We start from the raw sequence: 25,901 nt of genomic DNA on the forward strand, positions 1-25,901 counted from the left end.
TTGTGTTTAATCTCTATAAAGATTAATAAGGTAACAGACATAGAATATTGAGATCTATAGCTATTGTTGTTGTTATTGTCTTTTCAAAAATGCAAATCTGATTGCCGGTGACTCCCCCTTCCACTGCCCCCCATCATTCGGGTCCTGATTTCATATGCAGTCTATCTCCTTCACATGCTACACTCGGGGTACAGATAAGGGTGTTTAGGCCCCCAAACCTCTATGGCAGAAAGCCAGAGCGGCTCCGCAGGTCGGGGCTTAACTTTAGGGGTGCCATTGACAAGGACGTCCACTAGGCGGTGAGCAAGGGGCAGGAAGGCACCCTCAAGTTGTTAAGGTGAGCTCTCTGAAGTCTAAGGGACATGTGTCTGAAGTACTTTTTGATTGTGTGGTGTTTGCGGTTATCAGGCGCCCTCTACCACAGATAGCGATGAGTTAGGCCCGTGTTGATAGAGAAAGAAAGAGGAGAGACAGAGAGAGAGAGAGGGAGACTGGGACAGAGGGGAAGAGGGAGGGAGGGAGGGAGGTGGAGGGGCGGGAGAGAGGAAGGAAAGGAGGAAAGGAGAGAAGGGAGGAAGGGAGGAAGGGAGAGAGAGAAGGAGGCTGGAGGGAGAGAGAAAGGAGGAGAGGGAGATCTAACAGCAGCACCTTGGTCAGAGCTCTGTTTTTCTCAGGGGAGGTGACAGGTCAGGAAAGAGGTGGGGAAAGAGGAGCCAGAAAGGGGGGCGGGGAAGTGGGGAGGAGGAGGATGTGAGACTGCGTTCGAGAAATGAGAGAAAGCAGCCCTTCTGGGCCACTCGCTCAGTGCACAGTGCAGCCTCGCCTGGGCCCGGTCAGGAGCCCCCGGAGCAGAGCGGGACGTGGGGCCGCAGAGGGGCCGGACCAGGACCGCGCAGACATGGTGAGCTCTCAGCCTGGAGGGCCTCAGCTGCTCGCAGAGCCTCTTCTCGGGGTTGCAGAGGCGGGTGGCAAAGGACAGGAGGCAACGCATTTCATTTTTGCTTTAAAAAAGCCAGGAGCTAGACCTGCCGGAGCCCCCAGAGCCCTCCTCTCACGACCCTGACTTCTCGGCTGTCTCGGCTGAGACTCAGGGCTCCCCTGTTGCAATGAGCAGCTTTGCGAGCTAACCTGCGGCTCGCTGAGAAGGGACACCACAGACCACCTGGTTTTAGGGGTGCAGACAATGTGTGGTCTTGCCATCTGAGTTGCTCAAAAGGCATCTCTTTTTACTTGAAAGAAACGGAACTGCTTTCCTTCTAGTCTAATTCTTTTAGGAATTGGAATCAGCATAATCAAGTGGGAGATTTTAACATTCAACCTAAATGTCAACAGCCCATTAAACACCAAGGGACACTTTAAAACAATCCATACTAAGTATCAAGTGGTTCCATCTAACAGCTCAGCAGAGAAGCAGGTAGAAAACATTCCTGAAATACAGAAAAAGTCGGAGTAGTAACAATCAGCACCTTGAGGCTAAGGCATGAAATTAAAGGATCCTTTTTGAGGCAAAGTTGATGCTTCTCTTTCCTCCGTGTCTGAGGACTCAATGCCTTTGACCAGGTTTCTCAGCCCATGTGTTTCGATGTGAACTCTAGGAAAGTGGTAGGAGCCTCCCCAGGGGGCTGTGCACGTGGGACTTCAGAGTGTACATCTCGTGTTTTATCTGCAGCTCTCTCCTCGGACACATCGGACACATCGGAGTGCTCCGTGGGTCTTGGAGCTGTGGGTGTGGACAGCGCTCTGCTGGGGTAGGTGCTGCGGTTTGTGTATTGCCGAGCCTTTGTCCACTTGTTTGTTTTTCGTAAGTGTCCACTGGGTGTGCAGAGCCACAGGGAAATTATTCGGCAGACACTGTTAATTCCACCCCTCCGGGGAAGATCTTTCTTCCTCTCCTCTTCCGTCCTTTCCCAGAAATCCCTGGCACCTGCCACACCCTTTGCTGCAGGCGCAAAGCCTGACGAACCCACCAAGATCTGAGTTGTGGAGGAAGAAGGTCAGTTAAGAAATATCTAAAAGGGAACTTACAGTCTTTACCAGATGTTTAGCACTGCGCTTTCTATGATTCATCGACAGTTCAGTGGACATCAATTCTACAGTGTGAGCTTTTAAAGGGCCAGCCCTTTACATATTTTTTGATCCTTCTCCCATTGATGTGACAAATGCTACGTCTGGTTCTTGAGGAGTGTTGGCAATTGTTCGAAACATTCCCATTGCCGCAGTGAGCTAATGTCTTCTTACTCCCCGGCTTGAAATTCCCGCTCTGGCCAAACAAACGTGCGTCCCTCGGCCCCTCACACATTCCTTGTGCCGTGTCTGCCCATGCCCCCTGGCACCCTGGGGAGTCCCTGCTGCGTGCCAGGCACTGTTCTTGGCACTGCAGGTCCAGAGAGCAGTGAGCCGAGCGGTTTCCTCCCTCCAGCACTGACCTTCTGGTGGGATGCCCCTTCACAGCTCGGTCCACATGTCCATTCTAGGACATTCTTTACTCATGAATCGTATGTTTCATTTCCGATATGTTTGACTTGCTCCAGATGAATTATGTTTTCTTTGCATCTGTTATGCCTTGCTTAGAATCCTTAGGAGACTGTAAAGTTGGACCTGTTTTCTGTCATATTTCTCCATGGGATTTGCCCTACCCTGTGAAAACTCAATCAACGTTGATGGCTGTGAAAACAGTTACTTCACAGGAGAGCAGTGTTTCACAGATCATACATGCTTGGAACGGCCCATGTTATCACGAGGTCATTGTGTGACTATGTGTTTGTCTTGGTTTCTTCAAGGTGCTCATAGCTGAACACCCATGATGATCACACACCATCAGTTGAGATCTCTGTGTACGGGACACCATCTAAATACATTTCACAGTCCCACACCATTCGGCTTTGTGCACTTTGGGTGTTGTTACGTAGTTAGATGTCTAAGGCTTGGGCTGTGGATGGGCGTTTTCCCAGAAACAATTCTTCCTGTGCTAAATATTATCTTTCTGAAACAAAAGAGATCGCTTAGCAATGTATCATTATTCCTGTCCTCATCTGACTTCTCTCCTAGACGCAGCCGTGCAGGCCTTTAGGAAAATATCCCGGGATTAAAAAAAAAAAAAAAAAAAAAAAGACAGTACATCTCAGAGAGATAGTTTATACTTAAATTACTTTTAAACGATGGACAGCTACTAAGGCAAACATGAATGTCTGAATTATGTTGGTTACGTTTCACTTGAAAGAATTTGGAGAAAAAAATTATTTCACGAAAATAAGTCTAGAAAGCCACCAAGCTTGTCTAAAATAGAGCTATGTGCAAAAGTACTCTGTACTGTGGTGAAACGTGATTGGGACTAACTGGTTATTTCTGCTTCAAACCTGCGAATGACTCATTCTGCACCGAGGCGGCACCTTACACCTTAGCTGTGTCGGTTTCCTCCCGTCCCAGGGGGCTCAGCCGGGGTCGGTCCCGCGGTGTCAGCTGTGACTGAGGGGTACGCTCTCGCTGATGTCTTTCAGATTTCTCTGCCTACCATGGGACCGACGGCTGGACTTACCATTATTCCGAAAAACCCATGAACTGGGCGAGCGCTCGGAGGTTCTGCCAACAAAACTACACCGATCTGGTTGCCATACAGAACAAGGGGGAGATTGAGTACCTGAACAGGACGCTGCCCTTCAGCCGCACCTACTACTGGATCGGGATCCGGAAGGTGGCAGGCGTGTGGACCTGGGTGGGGACCAACAAGTCCCTCACGGCCGAAGCCGAGAACTGGGGCGTCGGGGAGCCCAACAACAAGAAGTCGAAAGAGGACTGCGTGGAGATGTACATCAAGAGGAGCAAGGACGCGGGCAAGTGGAACGACGACGCCTGCCACAAGCCCAAGGCCGCCCTGTGCTACACAGGTAGGGAGCCCCGTGCAGAGAGCCGGCCCCCCAGCCCCGCCCTGTGCTACACAGGTAGGGAGCCCCGTGCAGAGAGCCGGCCCCACCGGGGATGCTGGGCAGAGCCTGGTGCTTTCTGAGGTCAGCCCAGGCCTCCAGGCAGCGCGACCCACGTCACTGCGGAGCCTTCCTGGAGTGAGAGGCTGGTCCCAACACCCCAAAGCTGTGCCCCTAAATCCGTTTACAGCCAGATGAGATGTATATAGCCCCAGCTGGTTTGGCTCAATGGCTAGAGCATCAGTCTATGGACTGAAAGGTCCCTCCCAGGTTCGATTCCAGGTCAGCGCACATGCCTGGGTTGCAGGCTCCATCCCTAGTAGAGGGCGTGCAGGAGGCAGCCAATCAATGATTCTCTCTCATCATTGATGTTCCTATCTCCCTCTCCCTCTCCCTCTCCCTTCCTCTCTGAAATCAATACAAATATATTTAAAAAGAAAAGAAAAAAAAGACGAGCTGTGTGTAAGGAGGAAGGACTAGACCATCAGGGTCCCTGAGAAGAAGGTGGGGAATTGCGAGGAGCTGAGCCTCACACCACCTCAGTGTCCTCACCGCAAAGCAGGGCCTGGCGTGGCGCTGCCTGCCGCGGAGCCTGCAGTTCTGTGCAATGAAGCGCGTGCTTCATTGTCATTGGTTATAAAAGCTCCGCAAGGGCCATGGCAACAGCCCAAACAGCCTGGGTTCTTTTCCGAGTAGTATTTGAACAGGGAAACACCGTTCACTGCGTCCCTGGCAAATGGGACTCGAAGATAATTGAGCAGATTTGGACTTTTTCATCTTTCTATAGTTCCTTCTGTGAAGAAAGGGATTGACAAGCAGTCTGACTGCAGAAACGGTTGGGCATCATTGAATCTGCTCATTACCTTAAAAACAAAGTAATTTCAAGGGTTTCAACGTATATCCCTAAGATTTCCCAAAATGCTACTGAGTGTCGGCATTGGCGAATTCATTCGCAAAATAAACGTGTATGGCTACGGGCCAGTATATGACGTAAATAAAAATGTTAGCATATGGTTTTTATGCAAAGGCCCTATGAATATACAGATGAAGGTTTCCTGTGTGGTAAATTGGTCTCAGGCAGAAAGTTATCTAAACGTCTGAAAACATGACTATGCGTACTACAAAGTAATCACATTAAAATAATTTCTTCCTGATCCCCTTAAAGCTTCGTGCCAGCCCTGGTCATGCAGCGGCCACGGCGAATGCGTGGAAACCATCAACAACCACACCTGCAGCTGTGACCCGGGCCATTATGGGCCCCAGTGCCAGTTCGGTAAGCCCTTTCCCCTCGTGGCTTCTTCCTGTGTGAGCCGCCGGGGTTCCTGCCGCTGTGGAAGTGGGCTGGGACAGCAAGGTACCAGCCATTCTGAGAAATGAGAAGTTCTGATCAGAAGGCTGGGCTTGCGAAACGTGGGCACCTTTCCGTGAAGATTTCATAAGTCAGGATGAAGTTTCAATTCTCTTCTCAACTAGTCCTTCCCAGAGCCACCGAGAACACGGGGTCAGGAGGACAGTGACAAATCAGGTGTGGCAGATTCCTGCTTTTAGAAACGCGTATCTCCTGAGCTTGTTGGGCTCATTGGAACTCTCAAGTCTGAAAGACACGAAAACATTTATTGTTAGGAGGGTGAGTTACCCGGAGGGTAATCTCGCTTGTTTATGTTAATCCTCAAAGTCATAACAGGGCAAAGCCAAAAAGAAGAGTTCATGCACATAATGATATACAGTACATAGAGGTTGAAGATATGTAATAATACATTCAACACATTCATTTGGGCTGGGTATTTCAGAAGATAGAAAGGCAAATCTATTATAGATTCTGCCCTTAAAGGATTTACAGTTAACTGGTGGAAATTATATATGCTCATAATTTGGTTTGCTTGAAAGCAAGGTAAGCCGTGGTAAGTTTGCAGGGACTGGAAACTGCCTAATGAAGCAATCTGGCCTCTGTTTAACAACTAGAGGCCCGATGCATGAAATTCGTGCAAGGGGCTCAGCCCTGGCAGCCCCGGCTTCGTCCTGAAGGTCGTTGGGCTATCTGGTCTAATTAGCATATTTCACTTTTATTATTATAAATGGGAGGCTACTGGTATCTTTTTTATTGACTTTATTGGGGTGACATTGGTTAACACATGTTATAGGTTTCAGGTGTACAATTCTATAATACATCATCTGAGTATTGTTTTGTGTGTTCACCACCCCAAGTTTAGTCTCCTTCCGTCACCATTTATCCCCCCTTTTGCCCTGTTCAGCCTTCCCCACCCCCCTTTTCCTCTGGTAATCACCGCACTGTTGTTTGTGTCTGGAGGGGTTTTTCTTCGGCCACTTCGTATCTTAACACCTGCATGTGGGGCAGGAATCCTAGAAGCAGTGCGGGCGATGGAGTGGAGAGCAGAAAGGGAGAAGATGGAGGGGATCGTTAGGATGCTCTTGAAATCACTCAGAGTCGTGGTGGTAGAAACAGAAAGGGAAGAATATACAGATTCAAAGCAAGGAGCCTTTGACCCAGTCAACTCACTACCGAGAGACACATCAAATCCTTTGACCGAATTGGCTGAGTTTCAAAACTATGTTTGAAGTATCTGGTGCATAAAATATAAGATTATAAGGAGGGGGAAAGAGCAATGTTTGTAAAGAATAAAGAATTGAGGCTGAAGCAAATTTAAATGTCAACCAACTGGAGCGGATCTACCTCATTTCACTCGATTGCAGAGCCGTGACTCCTACCCAACCCTACATCCTGAAGTTTTGTTTTCTGATTCTTACATCGTTGCCATGTCCATTCCCTTGTTGAACATTTCAATCTTTTTGGTCTTGGCTTCCATCGTATCACTTTTTCCTGGTTTTCTTTCTACCTGTGATCATTTCTTTTCCGTTTTCTTCACGGGCACGAACCCAAGCCCACACACTATTGTTATTTCTCATCTTCTATCTCTTGTCCATTTCTCTTTTGACTCTCTATGCACCCTTTGGTCAAACGTGCCAACTTTTGTGAATTCACGAGTCTGTGTGAGCTTTAGACTGACAACCTGTTTCCAGCCCTGAACTCCAAATATACAGGCATATCCTGATGCCCACAGACCGCAAAGCCACTGTCCCAGCAGCTTTCCATTGTATTCCTCATCTTCGTGTGTGGTACCACCATTTATACGAGTGCTCTGGTATGAAGCCCTCTCACCAGCCCTACATGTACACACTACTCATTTCTATACAGTTTTATTGTTTCTCCAATTTGTCTTCTGTTCGTCAGTTCTACTGCCACTGCCCTCATCAACCTCTTCCTAGAGGATTGCCTAGTTTCTTAGCTGTGATCCATGACTTTCAATGAGTGCCCTTGAAATATGCACACTACGGGAGGCTGATCAATTGGAAACAATCAAACATCACATATCTGTGGCCACCCACCCTTTCATGTCCACCTGTCATTTGTCCTACGGGATAAAATTCTAAACTCCTTGAGGCCTAGAGTGATGCTGCTGTACCGTGGGTGCTCATGAAATCAATGAAAAAGGACAATGGCATTTTGTCTTATCGCCTATCTTCTCCCTAATCTCATTTCACTCCCCCCGCCCCCTGTCCCTCCATCTCCTCTTTCCTTCTAGTGACATCAGAATGGTCACAGCTCTCCACATTGACCTTGTGAGCTTTGTATCTCGTCGATTGCTCATGGATTTCTCTCTCATTTTGCACATGGTTAATCCACCTGTTTATCTTGAAGACATAGTTCAGGGACCATTTCTTTCAGGAAGCTTTCTGAGTACCCCCAAAGAGGCTAAGTGTCTTTATTTTTGTTCTAATACCTCCACGTATATCTTCCTTACATACCCGCATTGATGAGGCCATCTATGCACGTGTCTGTATCCCTTGGCAGACTGATAGCACAGGAAGTTGGTGCACATCTTACCTGTCATTGCATCTGCAGGATGGAGACTGTGCCTGGAGTGTATCGGGCACTTGCTTGTGGGCATGGATTGAACTGGACAATGTAATTCACTTTCATTTGGACTTGGACTGGATATGAAAAAATATAAAATGTCTCCCAATTCCTTGGATCCATTCTTTATTGAAATATCAAGAGCAGGATCACACAATGGCTCAAACTTAATAAGACATAAGGCATGAGAGTTGCAATATTGGCCCAAATAACATGGCAGAGCCTAAAATTGGAGACTGACTTTCAGCCTTAATTTGATCCATTGCACCACTGACCAGAGCAGGGAAACGGATGCAGCTTCTGCAGAGGGCTGTCCAAGCAGAGGAGCTAAGGCCTGGCACCGGCCAGGGAGGGTGAGGCAGAGTCCAGGCGGAGACGCTGCCTAAAGACCAATTACAGACACCCCCCCCCCCCCTTCCTCCAAACCTCCTATCCCAACACCTTAAAATTCTCAGTCATCTCCAGACTGAGCCGGTCATTCCCACTTAAACCCGTGTAGGTGTAAAAATTCTCTCCCCAGATAATGCCACAGATAACCAGATTAGTTCACGTTTAATTAAACGTCCCGTGAGCCGGGCTCTATCCTAAGTCCTTGCCCTGCAATCAATCATCTAATTCCCACACCAACTCCAGGAAGTGAGGACAGTCAGCAGAGCTGACAGGGTTCGTGGTCCTGTCACCGCCCTGGTCCTCAGGTGGCCGCGCCTGGACTCACAAGCCACCAGGCCCTCTCGCCTCCCAATGCTGTCTCTCTTCTTATTCAAGTGATGCAGTGTGCGCCTCTGGAGGGCCCCGAGCTGGGCGCCATGGCCTGCAGCCACCCGCTGGGAGACTTCAGCTACAGCTCTCGGTGTGCCTTCAACTGCTCCGAGGGAACAGAGCTCACCGGGACGGAGGAAACCACCTGCGGGCCCTTTGGGAACTGGTCATCTCCGGTGCCCACCTGCCGAGGTGAGCAGCTGTCCCCTGCAGTTTTGTCACGCAGCCCTGGGTTCCCATAGCGAGGGCATGCAGTCGGGTCTTGCTAAGAGGCCTGGACCCTCTGCTGGAGCATGACTTAACCGTAGACTATGCTGTGATGCTGCTCAGAGGAGCCCTCTCACAGCCCGTGAGTGATTTTCAGCAGTCACCATGGTTACGCTGTATCTTTTCCTCCTCATTGTCAGGGCATAAACCATCCACCTTGCTGAGCCTCAGTGAAATTTGGGTTGTTCTCTCCTCTCAAAAACACCTGTTTTATGTGGTGTCCTTCTTAACACCAACCGATTTCCTTCTCCGAGGTAGAGGTCTTCTTTTTTATTATTATTGTTTTATTTGTTTATTCTCAAAATCATTTTTCAGCTTTTCTCCTCCATGAACTCTCAGGAGAGTAACAACTGCTGTGAAAAACACAGTGTCTTGGTCCTTTTCCATCTGAAATATGGTGGGTGTTTTCGTTTTAGCTGGCGAGACGATCCCCTTGCAGGAGGAGACTGGGGGTGCCAGTTTTGGTTACATTTTCTACGTCGTCGATGCTTCTGATTCACCAGTTTAAATGGTTTAGTTCTCAAAAGAACTGTCAGAATCATTTATTGAAATCATAGCACTTGGTGAAGGCCTAGGGTGAGGGGGGTGGCAAGAAGGGTTCAATGGAGGAAAAAAGGGGACACGTGTAATACTTTGAACAATAAAGATTTAAAAGAAAGAAAGAAAGAAAGAAAGAAAGAAAGAAGGAAGGAAGGAAGAAAGAAGAAAGAAAGAAAGAAAGAAAGAAAGAAAGAAAGAAAGAAAGAAAAGAAAGAGAAGGAAGAAAGGAAGGAAGGAAGGAAGGAAGGAAGGAAGGAAGGAAGGAAGGAAGGAAGGACTGAAAGAAAGAAAGAAAAGTAAATTGACCAACCTGCTGGATTTTACAGAAGTTGAGGGACTTGCTTCAGAGAATTGGGATGTTTCTCAAAATTGCTTGGACAGACTTTGGGACGGGGGAGGGGTGGGCATTCTCTACACTCAGTGAGAAGATTCCTCAAGGGCCAAGGCCAGGTCCAGGCACTTCCAGCGGAGTTGGAGTGACTCCCAGAGGAGCCCATCCTCCCTACTCTCTCCACCTTTCACCCCAAATGCTTCTGGTGCTCTCCTGGCTTCACCTCTGCCTCTCCACTCTCCATCGTTCTCAAGAAAGTAAATTCTGGAAGCATAATCAGGAGCAATTTCTAGATTAGGAAAGGCTGGGATCCTGTGGTGGTTCCACAGCTGAGTCAGGTAGCTTTGGCACTCCCTCTTCCTCCAAACCTCCTATCCCAACACCTTAAAATCCTTTGATCAAGAGAAGGTCTCTACTCAGAACGTTTTTTTCTTTTTCTTTGAAGTGATTCAGTGTGATGCTCTAACAGCACCTGATTTGGGGACCATGGACTGCCATCACCCCCTGGGCAACTTCAGCTTTAACTCCATGTGCACCTTCAACTGCTCAGAAGGAACTGAGCTCATCGGGAAGACGAGAACTGTCTGTGAATCATCTGGAATGTGGTCCAGCCCTCCTGTAGTATGCCAGAGTGAGTCCATGTCCCAATCTCCCGAATGCCTTAAAGAAGGAGATGTGGGAAAGATACAGTACATTTTTATATTTCATTTTGCTTAACGGATGTGCTTTAAAAATAAATTCGTACATATTAATTTACTACATAACCCTTGACTATTCTTGCCTCTTCCTTCAATAATAGCTATTTCTTTTTTTCTAGACAGTTCTCAACCCCTCCTATCTCAGACCTTAACATCTAAACTCACTGTCTCTACTGAATTATTTCCTATCCATTCTTCTATTCCAGTGCAAGCTCACTTCTCTGTTAGTCCATTAAAGTGCTGCTGCCAAGAACACCAATAACTACATAATTCCAAAAGCAGGGGACACATTTCTATTATCATTAAACTGCAGCATCCAAATCTGTCTGTGTATAAGGGCTATGTCTCCCTCATCTCTCAATACCCTCCACCTGACCGTCGGTGCTAAATAAATGCACATTAAATTGGCATGTGAAAGACTAGCTACCCGTGTCTGCCCCTAGGGCCATTCGCACCAATGACGAAAGTCTTTAAATGGTGTGACCCGTGGAAGCTGTCCGAGAAGCTGATCTCTGTGGGCCAGGGAGTGGGTGGGGAATCAGGGTCTTCAGGGGAGGACTGTGTATCAGGCTAGGGGTCCTTTCCTTTCAAGGCAGCCAACAGGTGCCTTCTGTTTGGATCCTCTGGGACCTTGAGCCCCTTTCCACTATAAAGTTGGTGTGGGGATGGAAGCCCCGTGAAAGGGTTCCTCCAGGTCATGTGGAGAATAGGGATGCCGTCAGACCCTGTGCCAACATAGGGGTGCCACCAATTACAGATGTTCCCACGTGGCATGTTTTCAATAAAGGTTCCCCAGTGAACTTGGTTCACACTTACAAAAGGACATGGAAGTGTATCCCTTTGTGTATTTGTGATGGAAGTGGGGGGAGTGAATCATTCACAGGTCCGTGCAGGTCCCCGGTAGGTAAACCCCAAGTGCAGACGATTGCACAGCTGCTTCAAAGTAAAAGCACTAATGGTCTCCTGCAACTGACAAGTTACTGGTTCCGATCACTGGCTTTTATTTTTCCTACAATCAAGTTGGGCCTTTCAGCTCCTCTCTGATTTAGAGTCCCAACCATTCAACAAGGCCACGGAGCTAAACACAATGATGACCACTTCTTGACAAGATTTTTAGGTGCATCTCCCAGAAATTCCACTAATGACCAGTCTGGGAATTGAGACTGCACAGGTGTGGGGCTAGGAAAGCCAGCCCAGTCTTTGTCTCTGCCATGGAGTCATCACGGGCCTTCCCACGCCAATTTCCTCATGCCAGATGGCACCAAATGGGCAATTGTTGGGAGCTGGAAGGAGGGGGAAAGTCTAACCTCATGAAATGGCACTAGAGAGATCATGCTGTGGCCTCATGCGACGTGCCTCCCCGATTCTCTTTCAGAATTGGACAGGAGCTTCTCCATGATCAAGGAAGGCAACTACAACCCCCTCTTCATCCCACTGGCAGTCATGGTTACGGCATTCCTGGGGTTGGCCTTTATCATCTGGCTGGCGAGGCGATTAAAAAAAGGTACGTGCGTTTACCTTCCTATGAAAATAATGGAACTGCAAAGAGAAGAAAATAGAAACCCACAGGAAATTAAGTACGACAGCTTCTGAGGCTGGATAGGGGGCGAGGCCGCACACCTTAGCCCTGGACGCGTGGGAGGCAGCCTCGCACACACCTGCATTAAGACACGTGGGCTGGTTTTTGTTTTGTTTTGTTTTTCACCCAACAAACTTTAAAACAAACAAACAAAAGTCCTGCGATCTTCAAGGCACCTCGCTTGGGTGATAACGGGCAAATGGGCCTTGGCTCTGACTTAATTCTGAAAAACGGACGCATGCACCTGACCTCTAAGAGCCACGCGCCTTTGACTCCGTGCTGCGGTGCCTCTGGGAAGTGGATCTAGTGCCCAGGAATGTTTCCACGGCACTGCCCCCGAATCCCTGACCTCACGAGAGCCACACACCTACCTGCCTGGCCTCTGACCCGTGGAGTCACACGTCCACGCTCCTCCCCAGGGGCTGTTCACTAGCAACTCAGCCCAGCAAGGCACCGCGCTCTGCTGCTTCCCCTCCACTCTGGACTGGAGGAGAAGAGGGAGCAAGGAGGGCTGCCCTGAGAAGCCAGTGTCTGCCCACCAGGGAGGAAGAGCATCACTCACCCGCCTGCCCCTGTTTATCTGAACCCTAACGTGGCCAGCCTGACGGTTACAGACCCACAGCCGGAGGCAGACCCTGGTGTGGGCTGCCCCATTTGGCCGGACTCAGCCAGCAATGTCCAAGACTCTGAAACTCACACACAGTAGGCAGCTTTTAATACATCCCTGCTTCAAGGTCAGGGGTCATCGGTGACCTCAAAACAACTGCTAAGCAGCTGTGCGGTGTTTTAATCCCACTTCCACCATATTAATTAGCATGTATTCTGTTCGGTGAATGTGGTACGTAAGGGCTGCACCCCTCACCCACCCATCCTCACTGGCAACTGCAGGAATAGTAGCTACCATTTCTCAATAGTCTTCACTGTGATCGGCCCTTTCATCCTAAATTTAAGAACAAGGGAACCTGATTTGTGTTCTAACCAACTGGCAAGACGGGGTGGGGTGGGGGAGGGCGAGGATGTGCGAGGACCTCAGTAGCTGTAACCTGAGAGCATGAGGAGTTAGTGCCTCTGCTCCCGCTCTTAGACATTTGCTAACGTCGGGTCCCATCAGCTTACAGGACAGTGCTAAGTATGTAAGTAAAAGGCAGAACGGGAATGAGATTTCCCTCCCCCTGCCGATGGTCGTTTCCATGGAGACTTCAAAGCCTGGCCCAGCGTCCTCTCTTTCCTCCTACGTTGGGTGGCGGTGGCCGGACAGAGAGGGTAGAGCATCATGGGTAAGGGATAGCTGAGTAACTGTGGAAGGCTCTGGGGCTGCGAGTCACCAGCATAAGGAGGATATTTATTCCCAAATTCTAAAACCTTTTCATAAAGGCTAGCAGAATCACAAGAACAGAATTGAAGTCACAGTGGTTCAGTGAGGGGGAGGGGCTGGCTGAGGCTGATTCGTAAGCAGGGGTAAGAAAAGGCATTGGGGCTGTTTTCACATTCTTTACCTTGGAGTCATTTCTGTACAAGATCTCAAACTGATAACCTAACAACTGCCTGCCCCGCTGTGGGAATGAGTGTGGGGCAAACAGGAAGCAGATAACGGGCAGTTCGCCTGTTACAGTTATGCCAGCAGAGAGCAGAGCCCGGAGATCACTGGCTGTATGAAGGTCATGCTTCTCTAACAAAACATCCAAATGGTCTTCATTTCTGAAACCTCTTCTGGCAGCCCCAACTTCAAGTCAGTTTTGCTTCCAAAAATTTTAGTTGTAGGTTCATTGAAACATGAAGAATATTTTTCTTTTCCTGCAGAGACAAAGTTAGAAATGATGGGCTAAACTCCTAGAGATTTCTAACACAAGGTAGCTGAGGCATTTACAAGAATAAAAGTGAAAAGCAACACATCTGGATATATGCAGTGCTCATCACCACCGAGAACTTTATATGCTTTGGGGTTGAGAAAGCTGGAAAGGAGGCAGGTGAATCTTCACAGAATAGTAGTCAATGAAACGGCCAGAATCCGGGGATCTGAGGAACCCGCACTTTGACCCTTGCCCTGGTTGTGTTGACCTCTAGACCTCAGCCCCTTTCTCCTGAGCGAGGAATCGGGGGCTCCAGAAACAGGCCCCTGTGCATGGGTTTGTCTAGAAACTTTTCCCTCAGCTGACTAGCCATTATCTTTGGCCCTTCTTGGGAAATGGGGAAGTGAGGCAATAATGTTGTGGTTTTTTAAAATTTGAAACGTATTTATATTGATTTCAGAGAGGAAGAGAGAGGGGGAGAAAGAGAGAGAGAGTGAAACATCAATGATGAGAGAGAATCATTGATCAGTTGCCTCCTGCACGCAATCCCACTGGGGATCGAGCCTGAAACCTGGGCATGTGCCCTGAACAGGAATCGAACTGTGACCTCCTGGTTCATGGGTCAAAGCTCAACCACTGAGCCACACCGTCCGGGCAGAGGCCATCATGTTTTAGGCCAAATCTCTAAAGTCCCTGAATGTCAGCAGGGCCGGAGCCGGACTCCCATCTGGACGTGCCCCTGAGACCGCTGGTCTCTGGGGTAAGGAGGCTCTGTTTTCCCCGGGGATGGAAGACCCTTCCACCGGGACCACAGGACTGGAACAGGGCACAGGGCACCAGGGCACAGGGCACAGGGCACCAGGGCACAGGGCACAGGGCACGGGGCTGAGCACAGGCCCTAGTTCCCTTTTCTTCAGAAAAGAAACTCTCAGTAGGAACCGATTCTTGCTCGTGTATTGCTATATGTCTCATTGCTCCTAAAAGAAAAATATATGGAGATGAACAAACAGAAACCTGAAATGAGTTCAGATTTAATTCCCTCCGTGCAGGTGTATTTGGCCCATGTCATCAGTGGCTGAATTTTGGGAGAAATGTTAAAATATTATTTTCTGATATTTTAAAGGTGTAAAATAGTAAATGAATACTATCTAAGCTTGAGTCTCTGCACTAAGTACTTTGAGTACATTTTTAAAATCAACTCCATGAGGATGATATAATTTCAGGCCCCGTTCACTGGAGAAGTGGAGTCTTAGAGAGGATAAGTGGCTGTTCAGGGACACGCTGCTGGTGGCAACCAGGGCTTGCTCGGCGACTGAATGACTCACTGCTTTCCAGAGAGGCTTTTCTACTCGGAAAGTATTTTTCTGTTTTTTTTTTTTTAAAGAGATATTTTTATTGATTCCAGAGAGGAAGGGAGAGGGAGAAAGAGATAAAACATCAATGATGAGAGAGATTCAGTGATTGCCTATCTCCTGCACGCCCCCTACTGGGGGTCGAGCCTGCAACCGGGTATGTGCCCTTGACTGGAATCGAACCTGGGACCCTTCAGTCCTCAGGCTGATGCTCTATCCACCGAGCCAAACCAGCTGGGGCTACTCAGAAAGCTTTTACTTGCTTTTATTTCCTCTGCAGCTCAACTCTACAGTTCGTGCATTTATCTACTTATTTATTCTCTGCTTTTTAAATTGAATGTCAGATCACTTACAAAACGCGTTCAACAGAGCAAGTTAAAATTAGTTAAAAAGTAAGAAAAAGAAGGCCAAAATGTACTGTACAAAAATAGGTTGGAGCCCTAACCGGTTTGGCTCAGTGGATAGAGCGTCGGCCTGCAGACTGAAGGGTCCCAGGTTCGATTCCGGTCAAGGGCATGTACCTTGGTTGCGGGCGCATCCCCAGTAGGGGTGTGCAGGAGGCAGCTGATCGATGTTTCTCTCTCATCGATATTTCTAACTCTCTATCCCTCTCCCTTCCTCTCTGTAAAAAATCAATAAAATATATTTAAAAAAAAAAAAAAATAGGTTGGAGCTACAGGTGAAGTTAGAACACATAAATGGTGTGTCACCAAGTCCTATACACTTGCTCAGCGAGGGTCTTGGGTCGGGCTCTGAGTTTCCTCGCAGCCCATCAGAGAAGGAAACCGGACCCCTGAGCGTCACTGTGTAAGATGACAACACGCCGGTTCCTCAGAGCGGGGGTGTCACTCCTACCGCCGGGCCTGAGTGCCCCTCGTGTGGGTCCTCCTAGAGAAGATGGTGTGAGACATGCATTCTTCCAGTATCAGGAGTCAGGTCTCCTAGGGAAGGACCCGAGGGGGTGGAGGGCAGGTGAGGAAGGGAAGCCTGTGGAGGGGTGTGCTGGGCCTGGTTACCAGGCAGGTCAGGCTGGACTTGTCTTTATGAGCTGTGCAGACCGCGGGGTGGAACCTGGTCCGACCAAGCACTGACCGCTGTTTGAATGAGAGCATTAGCCCAGGACCTCCGACCTCAGACGCTCTACTCAGCAAACGCATAATATGCTTCAAAAGATCGTTCTGAGGGTGGGAATTTCTGTTTACTCTTATCTTAAGAAGTTGAAATTGTCTACTTTTGCTGATGCCATTTTTCTATTTCTTCTATTTTTAGGCAAAAAGTCTGAGAGAAGGTAAGTTTTATCAGCGAGCAGTTTCTACATCTGTTGATCTATTCTCTACCTTCCTAAGATCCCTCCTGTTATAGTTAAACACACTGACTCCAGTAGCTATTTACACGGGGCCTCATTCAAATGATCTTTCCAGATAAATCGATCCATCTATCAGCTTCCCTGAAAAGTAGTGGCCTTTTTAGTGTGAGTGGAGCGGAATGAATGAATGGACAAGTAATGCCCTATTAGGAAAAGGCAGTTATGTAAAGGGAGCACTTTCCAATTGTTCTGAATATTTTGTGAGGATTGGAAGCACTGTGACATATTTTGTCTTGTCCTGGCTGAACATGAGGGCAGTAATAAATACGGTATTCAGGAAGCATCTAATTCAACAAATATTTATTGAGAAACTGTTGAATCCCAGGCTTTAAGAAGCAGGAATAACCCCAGACCCCAGGTCCTCAGGGGGTCGGTGACTACCGCTCTATTAAGCACTGCCTTCAGAAATGTGGAAAAAGTTGGGAGCAGATTCTATCTGCAGCTCCTTAAAAAGGTAATTTTTTAGTCTGGTCCTGAACCTCAGATTTCTTTAATTGGAGAAACACATACTTAGGAGAGATGCAAGCATGTGGCAATGCATGGCCCGTCTGGCAGAAATGAAGGTGGCAAAACATTTATCAGTTCGAGAGCCTTAGTGACTTGCTCTGAAATGTTAGGAAGGAGAGTGTCAGTGAACAGAACTGTGAAGACGAGATTTTGGTGCCATTCGAAGTACCCAGCTAGACGCTGGAAATGAAACAAGATGGTCCCCAAGGAGGGTGCTTGTTCAGACAGCCATCCTGCAAACCACAAATTGTCACTGAGAAGTTCCGCGGGCTGTGCGCAGGGTGCGAAAGAGAAAGTGGGGAGCCACGAGGTGACAGAGGCCCGATCACAGAGGGATCCACGCGCCACATTAAGAGTGGACTCTATCCTGAGGCCTTTGGGGCATCACCACGGGGCTGAGCAGGTGGATGTCCCTCCCACCCAGCACCCTCCCCCGTGCTGAGATGTGTATCTCGGGGATCTCTGCACCTGATCTGTGAGGGTCACCCTACACAAAAGTAAGCAAACGTGGGAATCGGTGAGCTTGGAGGCAAAGAACTGTTTGGGAGGAATTTGAAATGATGAGGTTAAAACTGTCTAGAACCATAGCAGGGAGGGTGCGCTCATGAGGTAAGTGGAGGTAGAATCAGTTGAGGGTGGTCCTTCGTTGGCTAATAACAGAGAAGAATCAGAGAAGTTGCCGTGGTTCTGATTGGGGAACTGATAGGTGGTTGCTATCTACACTCCACAGTGCTAGTCACTGGGAAGGGAAAGCAACAACAACAAATAAAACTAAAAGAGAGAGACGTTTTGGAGTGGGAAGAGGTTGCCAGGGAGTGAGAAGGAAATGGGGAGCGGGGACAGGAGTACAGGGTTGGGAATGCTTAGGAAACGAAGAAATGAAACTGTTTCACGTGCTGCCAAGAGAACCAGTACATTTCCCCTGGATGTGGCCAGGGTCCTGGTGGGAACTATTTTCAGTGTGGAGGTCGGGACAGAAGTCCGGTGGCCAGGGCTCGAGGACTCAGTGGGGATGAGAAAACAGGCAGAACATGTCAGCCATCTCTCTTGAAAAGCTTGGCTAGAAGGAGATGAGAGCGTTGGGGGTAACTGGGTGGGGACAGAGGGTCGGTGGAGGTCCTTTTATTCTATTTTATTGCCTTACCTCCCATTGGACAGTGGGGATGGGTCCTAGGCCCTTCCCAGAGCGCGCCTCCCCGGCTCTGTGGGCAGGAAACCCACAAGGTGCTCACACCCACCGAGTAAAAGTCTTTCTGGCACAATCCACCCAGAGCCGGTTTCTGGCCGCAGGAACCACCTGTGTTTTCGTCACCACTTGATGGATCGATTCAACGTTTTAGATGTCCTAGGGCAGGAGGAATGTCAGCCTTAAGTTCATTACCCTTCTACGCTAACTGCCACATTAAGTTGAATGGTTTGCTAATTTTCACATGAATCAATCCACAGTTGTCTTACTGAACAACCTTTGTGCAGGAACAATGCTAAGCTGGATGGGAAAAGAGGAGTCAATCCTTACCCGTGACCTCAGGGAGCTTGCCTGGTTGGTGAGCTAAGACAGAAAAGTGTTTTAAAGAAAAAGAAAAATACAAGACAGACGTGGCAGTGGTCAGGGAATTCTGCATTCGTCAAAAGCCTCCTTCGCTGCAGGAGTTTGGTGATCACAGAAAGTCCCATGAGATCTGTGCCCCGCGCTAGGTCCAAAGATCATGCTCTTAATGTTCACGCCTTTAGAACTCAGGACTCTTGGCCCCAGGTTAGAGTGGTAAGTCCCGGCAGTGTGATTCCCCCCCACACGGAGCCCTGGGTGTGCTGGCACTGAGGAAGGGTGGGGTGGGAGGAGCAGGGCGTGTTCCTAAAACAAGCCGAAGGTGACCCGAACACAATCACAGCAAACACCTGTCTCAGTTTTTTAAACGCTCTCGAGTCCTTGGTGCTCAGTCCTACTCGCCGTTGGTTGGTGAATGGCGGGCTCCTCGGGCATCTGCGGTTTCGATTCTTGCCGGGTTATTTTGATTCTTCTGCAAACCGGTTCTGTTTATCACCTCATTTGGTTTCTAGTGTCTAAATTCTGCCCGGGTAAGAGCTACGCCCGAGATGCACAGGAAGATACGATGCCAACCTCAGAGGAGGGCCGGCGTGAGATTCTGTTTTCAGAAACGTTTCTGTCTGTGTTGGCGGCACGTTTGCAGCTGCTGAATTGTGGTTTCCCCGGGCAGCTCGCCGTGAGAACAGCTCAGGCTGGTCCTCCCTGGGAGGAGCTGGGAAGGCAGACTGCGTTGGGTTGTCCCCGTCCTTTCCAAGAAGGAGACCCTGTTTCACACGCACGAGGTGTCATTTAGCTCACACAGCTGGACTTGTCACCACCTCCTTCCATCATCGCCCACCAGAGTCAGGCCTGGGAGACCCACCACCATAGCCTTCATGAGCTTTGATGTTCTCTGATTTCTCTTTCCTTTTGAGCATGTCTGCTTCTACTTTCCTGACTCCCCACTGCTCAGGGCCTGTCTCCAGCGCCCCGCATGCTCACTGGGTCTGAAGACAAAGCCTGGGCCCGGACACGCCTCTCAGTGAGGGCTGGGGCCAGCGGCATCCCCTGGGAGCTGGTTAGAGATGCAGAATCTCTGGCCCCACGCACACCCGGCGGCTCTGGGTGGGAAGCAGCGGAAGGTGTGAGAAGCGCTGCTTTAGGCTTTTCTGGCCTCCTTTCTCTGCCTCGGGGCCTGTCTGGCATTTTGTCCGACTCACTGACCATATTTTCTTTACTCTTCTCACCCCTAGGGAAAATTTACCTTTCCTAATAACACTTTAGTTTTTGCAAGTTTAAGCCCCTTCCTTTAACTTACGTCCTCTTGTTTTCCATTCAGCATGGACGATCCGTACTAAATCACGCCCCGGGACAGAAAGCTCTCTCGAGATCCTAGCCCATCCCTGGATCCTTCCAGCCCTCCGTCGTTGAGAGGACATGTGTCTCGCTCAGTACATCTGGAAAGATGCTCCAGGGCCAGCAGCTTCTTCTGCCCCCGTCCCCTCCCCCCCCCCCACCCGCGCTGTGGTCTGTGTAGCTCAGTGTGTACCTCTTCCCCGTGGAGGAACGAGACCCCAGGGAAAGGACTGCTGTGGAACATAAAGACTCTGGTGTCGCGCTCTTTCTTGACTCTTGTTTCCAGTTTCTACTCAGAGCTGCACCCGATGACACCCACCTCTAGCACCGTGGGACGTGGGTACACGTCAGCCACGGGCTCGAGGTGCTGCAAGCCACACTTTACACGCGGGGGTGGGGGTGCGTACATTCTCACTGAGAGGCCATTCAGCTGATGTCATCCTTGCTTCCAACTCCCGCGAAACCATGGGGTTCTGCTCTGAACAGGACCGGTCCTGTCTGCACTGGATCCCACCTTCTACACCCGCAGGCCGCGCTGTCTGCCTCCCCCTGCTCCCTCCCTGGCTGACTCCACACACAGCACCTCATGAGCACCAAACCCCGGAGAGGAGAAAGGCGCCGGACCCACGCTTTCCTCGGATTCGGTTTTCGCTGTCTCTTTTTGTTATGCCCACCCAGATGTCTTGAATTCCGTGTTTTTTGTAACCGCTGCATAGCTGATAAAGAAACACCATTACCAGGACAGGCAGCCTCTATCCCTGTGGTTCTGCAGAAAAGTTGAAACTGGGAGAAAGAGGTTCCAGGCCTCCTGCCGAAAGGCTCCCCCTTCGCTGCCCCCAATTCTCTTATCCATCTCCCTAGATTCCACCCATTCCTCACGGTTCACCTCGGGCCCCGCCTCCCCCACCACCTCACCACTTTCATAGCTGGTCCTTACCAGCCCTGCCCATGGCAACCTCCCCTTGGCCTCCTACCGCAAGGTTAGTCTGTCACATGCAGTTTTGTACTTAAACACAGCTCTTCCCGCCGCCCCAGTGTTACCTAGTTTGTTATTTTAAGAATTGTCATGCATGTGTTTTCTCCCCAACAAGATCCTCCCTCCCCCTTGAAGGCAGAGACTGTGCCACATCCCCGGAGGGTCCGCTTCCTTCCTTGACACTCAGTAAATGTTCCAATAGGCCAGGGGAGCGCCCAGTGCTGCTGGCTCGGCAGCAAACCCTCTCTCTGCGGCGTGTGATGGCCTGAGCAGGCCCCACCCCTGTCCAGGGCGGAGCTCTTAGAAGGAACAGGGCCCTGGCGAAGACCAGCTGCAAACAGGCCCTGCCCGCGGCTGGCACAGCTCTCACACGGCTGCAGGGCCAGGAGGATGGTTTCTGGTGGTGGTTACAGCTTCCTTTCTCCCGCCGCCTCAGACTCTGCCTTACAACGGGCCGCTGTCAGGAGCCTGGGTTGTGCACTGTAAACCCAGGGTGTGCCACTCACGTTCCTGCGGCTTGGGACACGCCCCTCGGAGCCAGGCGGTGCGCCCCCTGCTCAGCCTCCCGGCACCCCTGCCGACGAGGCCTCGTGCACCTGACACAGCAGGACCGGGGAGCCCAGCGGAGGCTGCTTCCTGGGAGTCAGAGGTGGGCAGACCGACAGACACAGCCTTGCGTCCAAGGCCCAAGGGATTGTGGTCTTAGGACTTATGTTCTTTTACATAAAGATTCATAAGATTCACAGAGAAATGAAGGTTCAAAGGATAAATTTCTCCAAAGGCCTTGGGGTTAGCCTCCCCGACGCTGTTTCCCTGCCTGTAACGTAGAGTGAAACACACCTTGTTTGTGTATCTCACAGGGTGACTGCGACCATTGAGTCCGGGATGAAACTGCTTTATGAACTGACCTTGACTGTAGATCCCTCCCCTTCCCCACCCTGCCTGGCCCTTCCTGCTTTCCGTAGGACCTGGATCTCAGCGAGGGCTCAAGCAGACAAAGATCTGGGGCCTTCTCTGAGGTCTGAGGCCAGAGGGTCCTTCACCAGAGGCAGCCCTGCTCCCGCACACCAGCTGGGGGAGGTAGAAAGGCATGAGTTGCGGAGTCCCCCACCCCGCTGGGACCCTGCCTTGGCCTCTGTAGGGTGACCCTGGCAGTCATCAGCCTCTGAGTCTCAGGTTTATTTAGGAAATGGGAATGCCAGTGTCTCCTCACACGGGTGTGCTCCAGATTACACAGAATAAGCCGGAACGCCGGCCTCGGTGAAATGGAAGGTGAAGTATGGTAGCAACCATACTTAGGTAAAAACTGCTGTTTGAATTTTAACCCTGCTATTCTGCCTTCTGCCCTCACTTACTTGCTTGAACAATGGGGTAGTTACCTCAGCTTCCAGATTGAGACCTGGAAACTCACATAAATCTATCCCACGTCACAAAGGCAATTTCCCTGTGCCTGTGGACCAGAACCACAGGAGATGGATTCCCACTGACTCAGTAGCTCCAGGAGTGGAAACTGTAGATAACCTTTAGAGATTACTAACTGCTTGATTCTGCTTCTGTAAAAAAATTGCTTTCGCAAGATAGGGTCACATTCCAATGTCCAGCAGGATGTGGCTGGGAATGGCCCTGCAGGCTGTTCCTAGCATTTAGAATTTAGAATTTAGAACAAAGGAACATTTTTGTGGTTTAGACCTTTAAAAGGAGTGCCTACACCTGAAACAGCGCGGTCGTGAGTGTGGACTCCACCTGCGTGTGGTGCTCTCTCGGCCGTCCTGGCCAGCTCAATAAATCCTTGCCTGCTTTTCTTAATCGATCAGCAGCCTCCGGTGGTCTTATTTTTGACTCCAGGGTTCGACCCCACAACATTTGGAGGCCCCAGCGACATACCCGAGAGAGAGGAGAGAGGGACCCCCCAGAAAGGGCTGCAGGCTCTCCCTCCTGCGAGAGGAGAGAGGGACCCTCAGAAGGGGCTGGAAGCTCTCCCTCCTTTTGGGGACCTTAGCCAGAGACAGGAGCCACAAGGATTTATTGAAAATGGGGAGACCGGTTTCACAGGAAGTAAGGCGCCTAGGTTGAGATCTCAAGGGTAGGAGTCTGTTGGAGGGCTGGACGCAGCATAAGACATGACGGTGTCCTCAGCCCGGTACAGGTGTCCGGACTGGTTGTCTTGTGTTTTGACATGTTGGTGTCAGGACTATTTGTTTTGTGTTTTGGTCTCCATCAAAATGGGTCAAGGTTTGTCTGTGTCTTCGTGTTCCCCTCTACAATGTTTTTTGAAAAATTTCCAGGACTTCAGAAAGTGGATGGACGACTATGGCTCTGATGCTAATGCTTTTGATTTACAGAAATTTTGTGAACAGGAATGGCCTACCTTCATGTGACTGGATTACTGAGCTTTTTATCAAGGTTCCTTGCGAGGTTTTGCCTCTCCTGGAATAACGCTCTATGTGTAACCTGTCCCTCCCCAACTAAGCACTCTTTTTCCCAGGTCAACGCCGGACTATAGGATAACTTTCCCCTCACAGTCCCTGGAGTATTAGTCTTGTTTCTTTTGTCCAACATGAGTGCCATTTCTGTTTTGCTGAAACGTGGGTCGAGAATCCTGTCCTGGGATGTGGGAAAGGGAGGCCCCCACATCTGTTCCTGTTATACCCCCATCAGGTGACTTGGGCAGTGTTCCTGTTATCTGCTCAGATCCCAAGACTGTAAGAATACTTGTTTACTGAAAGGGTATAAGTACAGATGTTTGTTTGATATTTTGTTTGTCTGCCTGGGTATAATTATTTGTTCATGTCAGTGTGGAAGTCTGTGAGAAGAAAAAAGAAACATTTAATTTATTTAAGGCTGAGTGTTCTGACAGATAGCAAACCCCCAGTGGCCACTGGGATTTCTTTTTCCCAGGGGTGCTTGCTCTCTGTCAGATGGGGAATCAGCCCGCCTAACAACATTTCTGTCTATGTTTATTAATTTGAAGGTATAAAGTTGTAACAATTGTGGTCCAAAGAGGTTTAAAGCAGGGACCAAATTCTAAAGTTAACTATTTACAAGAAGGAAGCCAGAGCTGGCAAAGTCACCAAGTCTGCCCAGCAAGCTCAAAAACTAAATGAATCTTATTTCTGACACCTGCCGCCACCCAGTCTTAATCATTGGTGGAGAAACGGTCTCAGTAGTGTTTGTCTCAATTGGCCGTTTGAGTTTATATGGTTAATGATTACAATTCATTGTAAAACCTTTAGAAGAAAAGGAAAATATTTTGTGGGCCACTTGGTCCTTTTTTTTATGTGTGGCAACTCTTAAGTTATAGTTTTAAAATCAGTAATTTTAATGGAAACACACTGAAGCAGAGGGTTTTTCAGAATGGTCAGGGAGTCTGATTGCAGTGTAAGGGTCACTGGTTCCCCCCACGCCACCTTCGCTGGCAGGAGGCAAGCGCTTTTCCCAGTGGGAACAGAGATCGGACTGCCAGATGAAAACGCCTCGGTGGGAACACCTCCTTCTCCACCTGGGACCCGAGCTGTGCTCCCTGCCTCTGCCCACCTGGTGTCCATCCCCTCCAGGGGTTGTTTTGAGTAGCTGGCAGCGGCAACGAGGAGGGAAATTCCCTTGTGACCCCCTGTGCCCCGATGAGACCCAAGAATGCCAGGCGACTCCTTGGACACTTTTCACCATGTTCTGTTAGGGGGTTTAAAGGTGCAGCTAGAAATTCCCCATTCCCCTTTTCAGGCTTATAAAAATCTGAGATCCTTATCTGTAGGAAGAATGTGGCAGTTTGAATTTCAAGTGGCTGGAGGCCTGGGAACAGGGTGCTGGGCCTGCTCCCTCCTCCCTCTGCCTTTTCTAAGGAAAGAAAAGGCCAGCAGCAAATAGGAAGAAATTAGTATGCCTATTGTAGGAAGCAGGGGCACTGGAGGAGAGAATGTCCTGGCAGGTTAGCTAGAGAAGCAAAAGGGGGCACTCAGACTCCAAGGATCTTTAACTTAGAGGAAGAGGACTAACAGGGCTGAGGCTCCTTTCCATTAAGTCCCCAGGAACCCAGGATACCTTACAAGTGGGGGGAGGGGGGGGTAAAACTGTTAGTTTCCTGGTGGACACTGGGGCAGCCTATTCAGTTTTGACAGAGCCGATGGGACCCATTACCTCTAAGAAGACACCAGTTCAGGGAGCCATCAGACAAACTGCCAGTTTTCCTTGGACATCAAAAAGGACTGTAGACCTCGGAAGGAACATGGTAACGCATTCATTTCTGGTCATGCCAGAATGCCCGTACCCCCTGCATAGACATGACCTCCTACAGAAACAAGCCACCATATCCTTGGAGGGGGACGGAGCACACCTCACTGTGGATCCAAGGAACCCAGGTCCAGTTACATCCTCCCCTGCCTGTATTCTTTTAACCTGTCCTCTCTTAGAGGAATATATCTTGCAGGAAATGGAAAAAGCGGTGCCAGGGGAAGAGCATAAAGCCTCCACCTACTTGGAGGAATTACAGCGTCTCTATCCCATGGTCTGGGCAGAAAACAACCCCCCGGGGTTGGCAAGTCATCAAGATTCTATAGTCAATTGCAAGCCACCACCACTCCAGCTCGGCTGCTGAACTGGACCTAAGTGGAACAATGGGCCTTTGAGGAGCTAAAGAAGGCTCTCGTCTCAGCACCTGCCCTAGCCTTGCCAGATGTCATGAACTCCTTCCACCTCTATGTGAGTGAGGTAAGGGGCATTGCCAAAGGGGTTCTCACTCAGACTCTAGGTTCCTGGAAGAGACCTGTTGCCTATCTGTCTAAGAGACTAGACCCTGTGGCAGCAGGGTGGCCAGCGTGCCTTCGGGCAGTGGCTGCCACAACATTGCTAGAAAAGGAGGCAGATAAGCTGACTCTGGGCCAGGAACTAGCCCTGACAACACCCCATGCTGTGGAGGCCCTCCTTCGAGGTGCTCCAGAGAGATGGATGTCAAACACCAGGATCACCCAGTGCCAAGCTCTTCTCCTGGACCATCCCCGCATCTGG

The 25,901-nt window shown here is 49.6% G+C and overlaps 1 protein-coding gene across 1 annotated transcript; it reads left to right on the forward strand.

The window, feature by feature from the left end:
- The first annotated feature begins 737 nt into the window (after positions 1–737).
- SELL (selectin L) lies at positions 738–20,197 on the forward strand. The gene is made up of 9 exons (XM_028127849.2): positions 738–901; positions 1,670–1,748; positions 3,498–3,884; positions 5,086–5,193; positions 8,620–8,805; positions 10,197–10,382; positions 11,825–11,953; positions 16,440–16,458; positions 19,908–20,197. Exons 1-9 carry the CDS (start codon positions 770–772, stop codon positions 19,924–19,926), a joined length of 1,245 nt encoding a protein of 414 aa, XP_027983650.2. The 5' UTR covers positions 738–769; the 3' UTR covers positions 19,927–20,197.
- The last annotated feature ends 5,704 nt before the right edge of the window (positions 20,198–25,901 follow it).

This window comes from Eptesicus fuscus, chromosome 22, assembly GCF_027574615.1.
Source record: "Eptesicus fuscus isolate TK198812 chromosome 22, DD_ASM_mEF_20220401, whole genome shotgun sequence".
Lineage (NCBI taxonomy): Eukaryota > Metazoa > Chordata > Mammalia > Chiroptera > Vespertilionidae > Eptesicus > Eptesicus fuscus.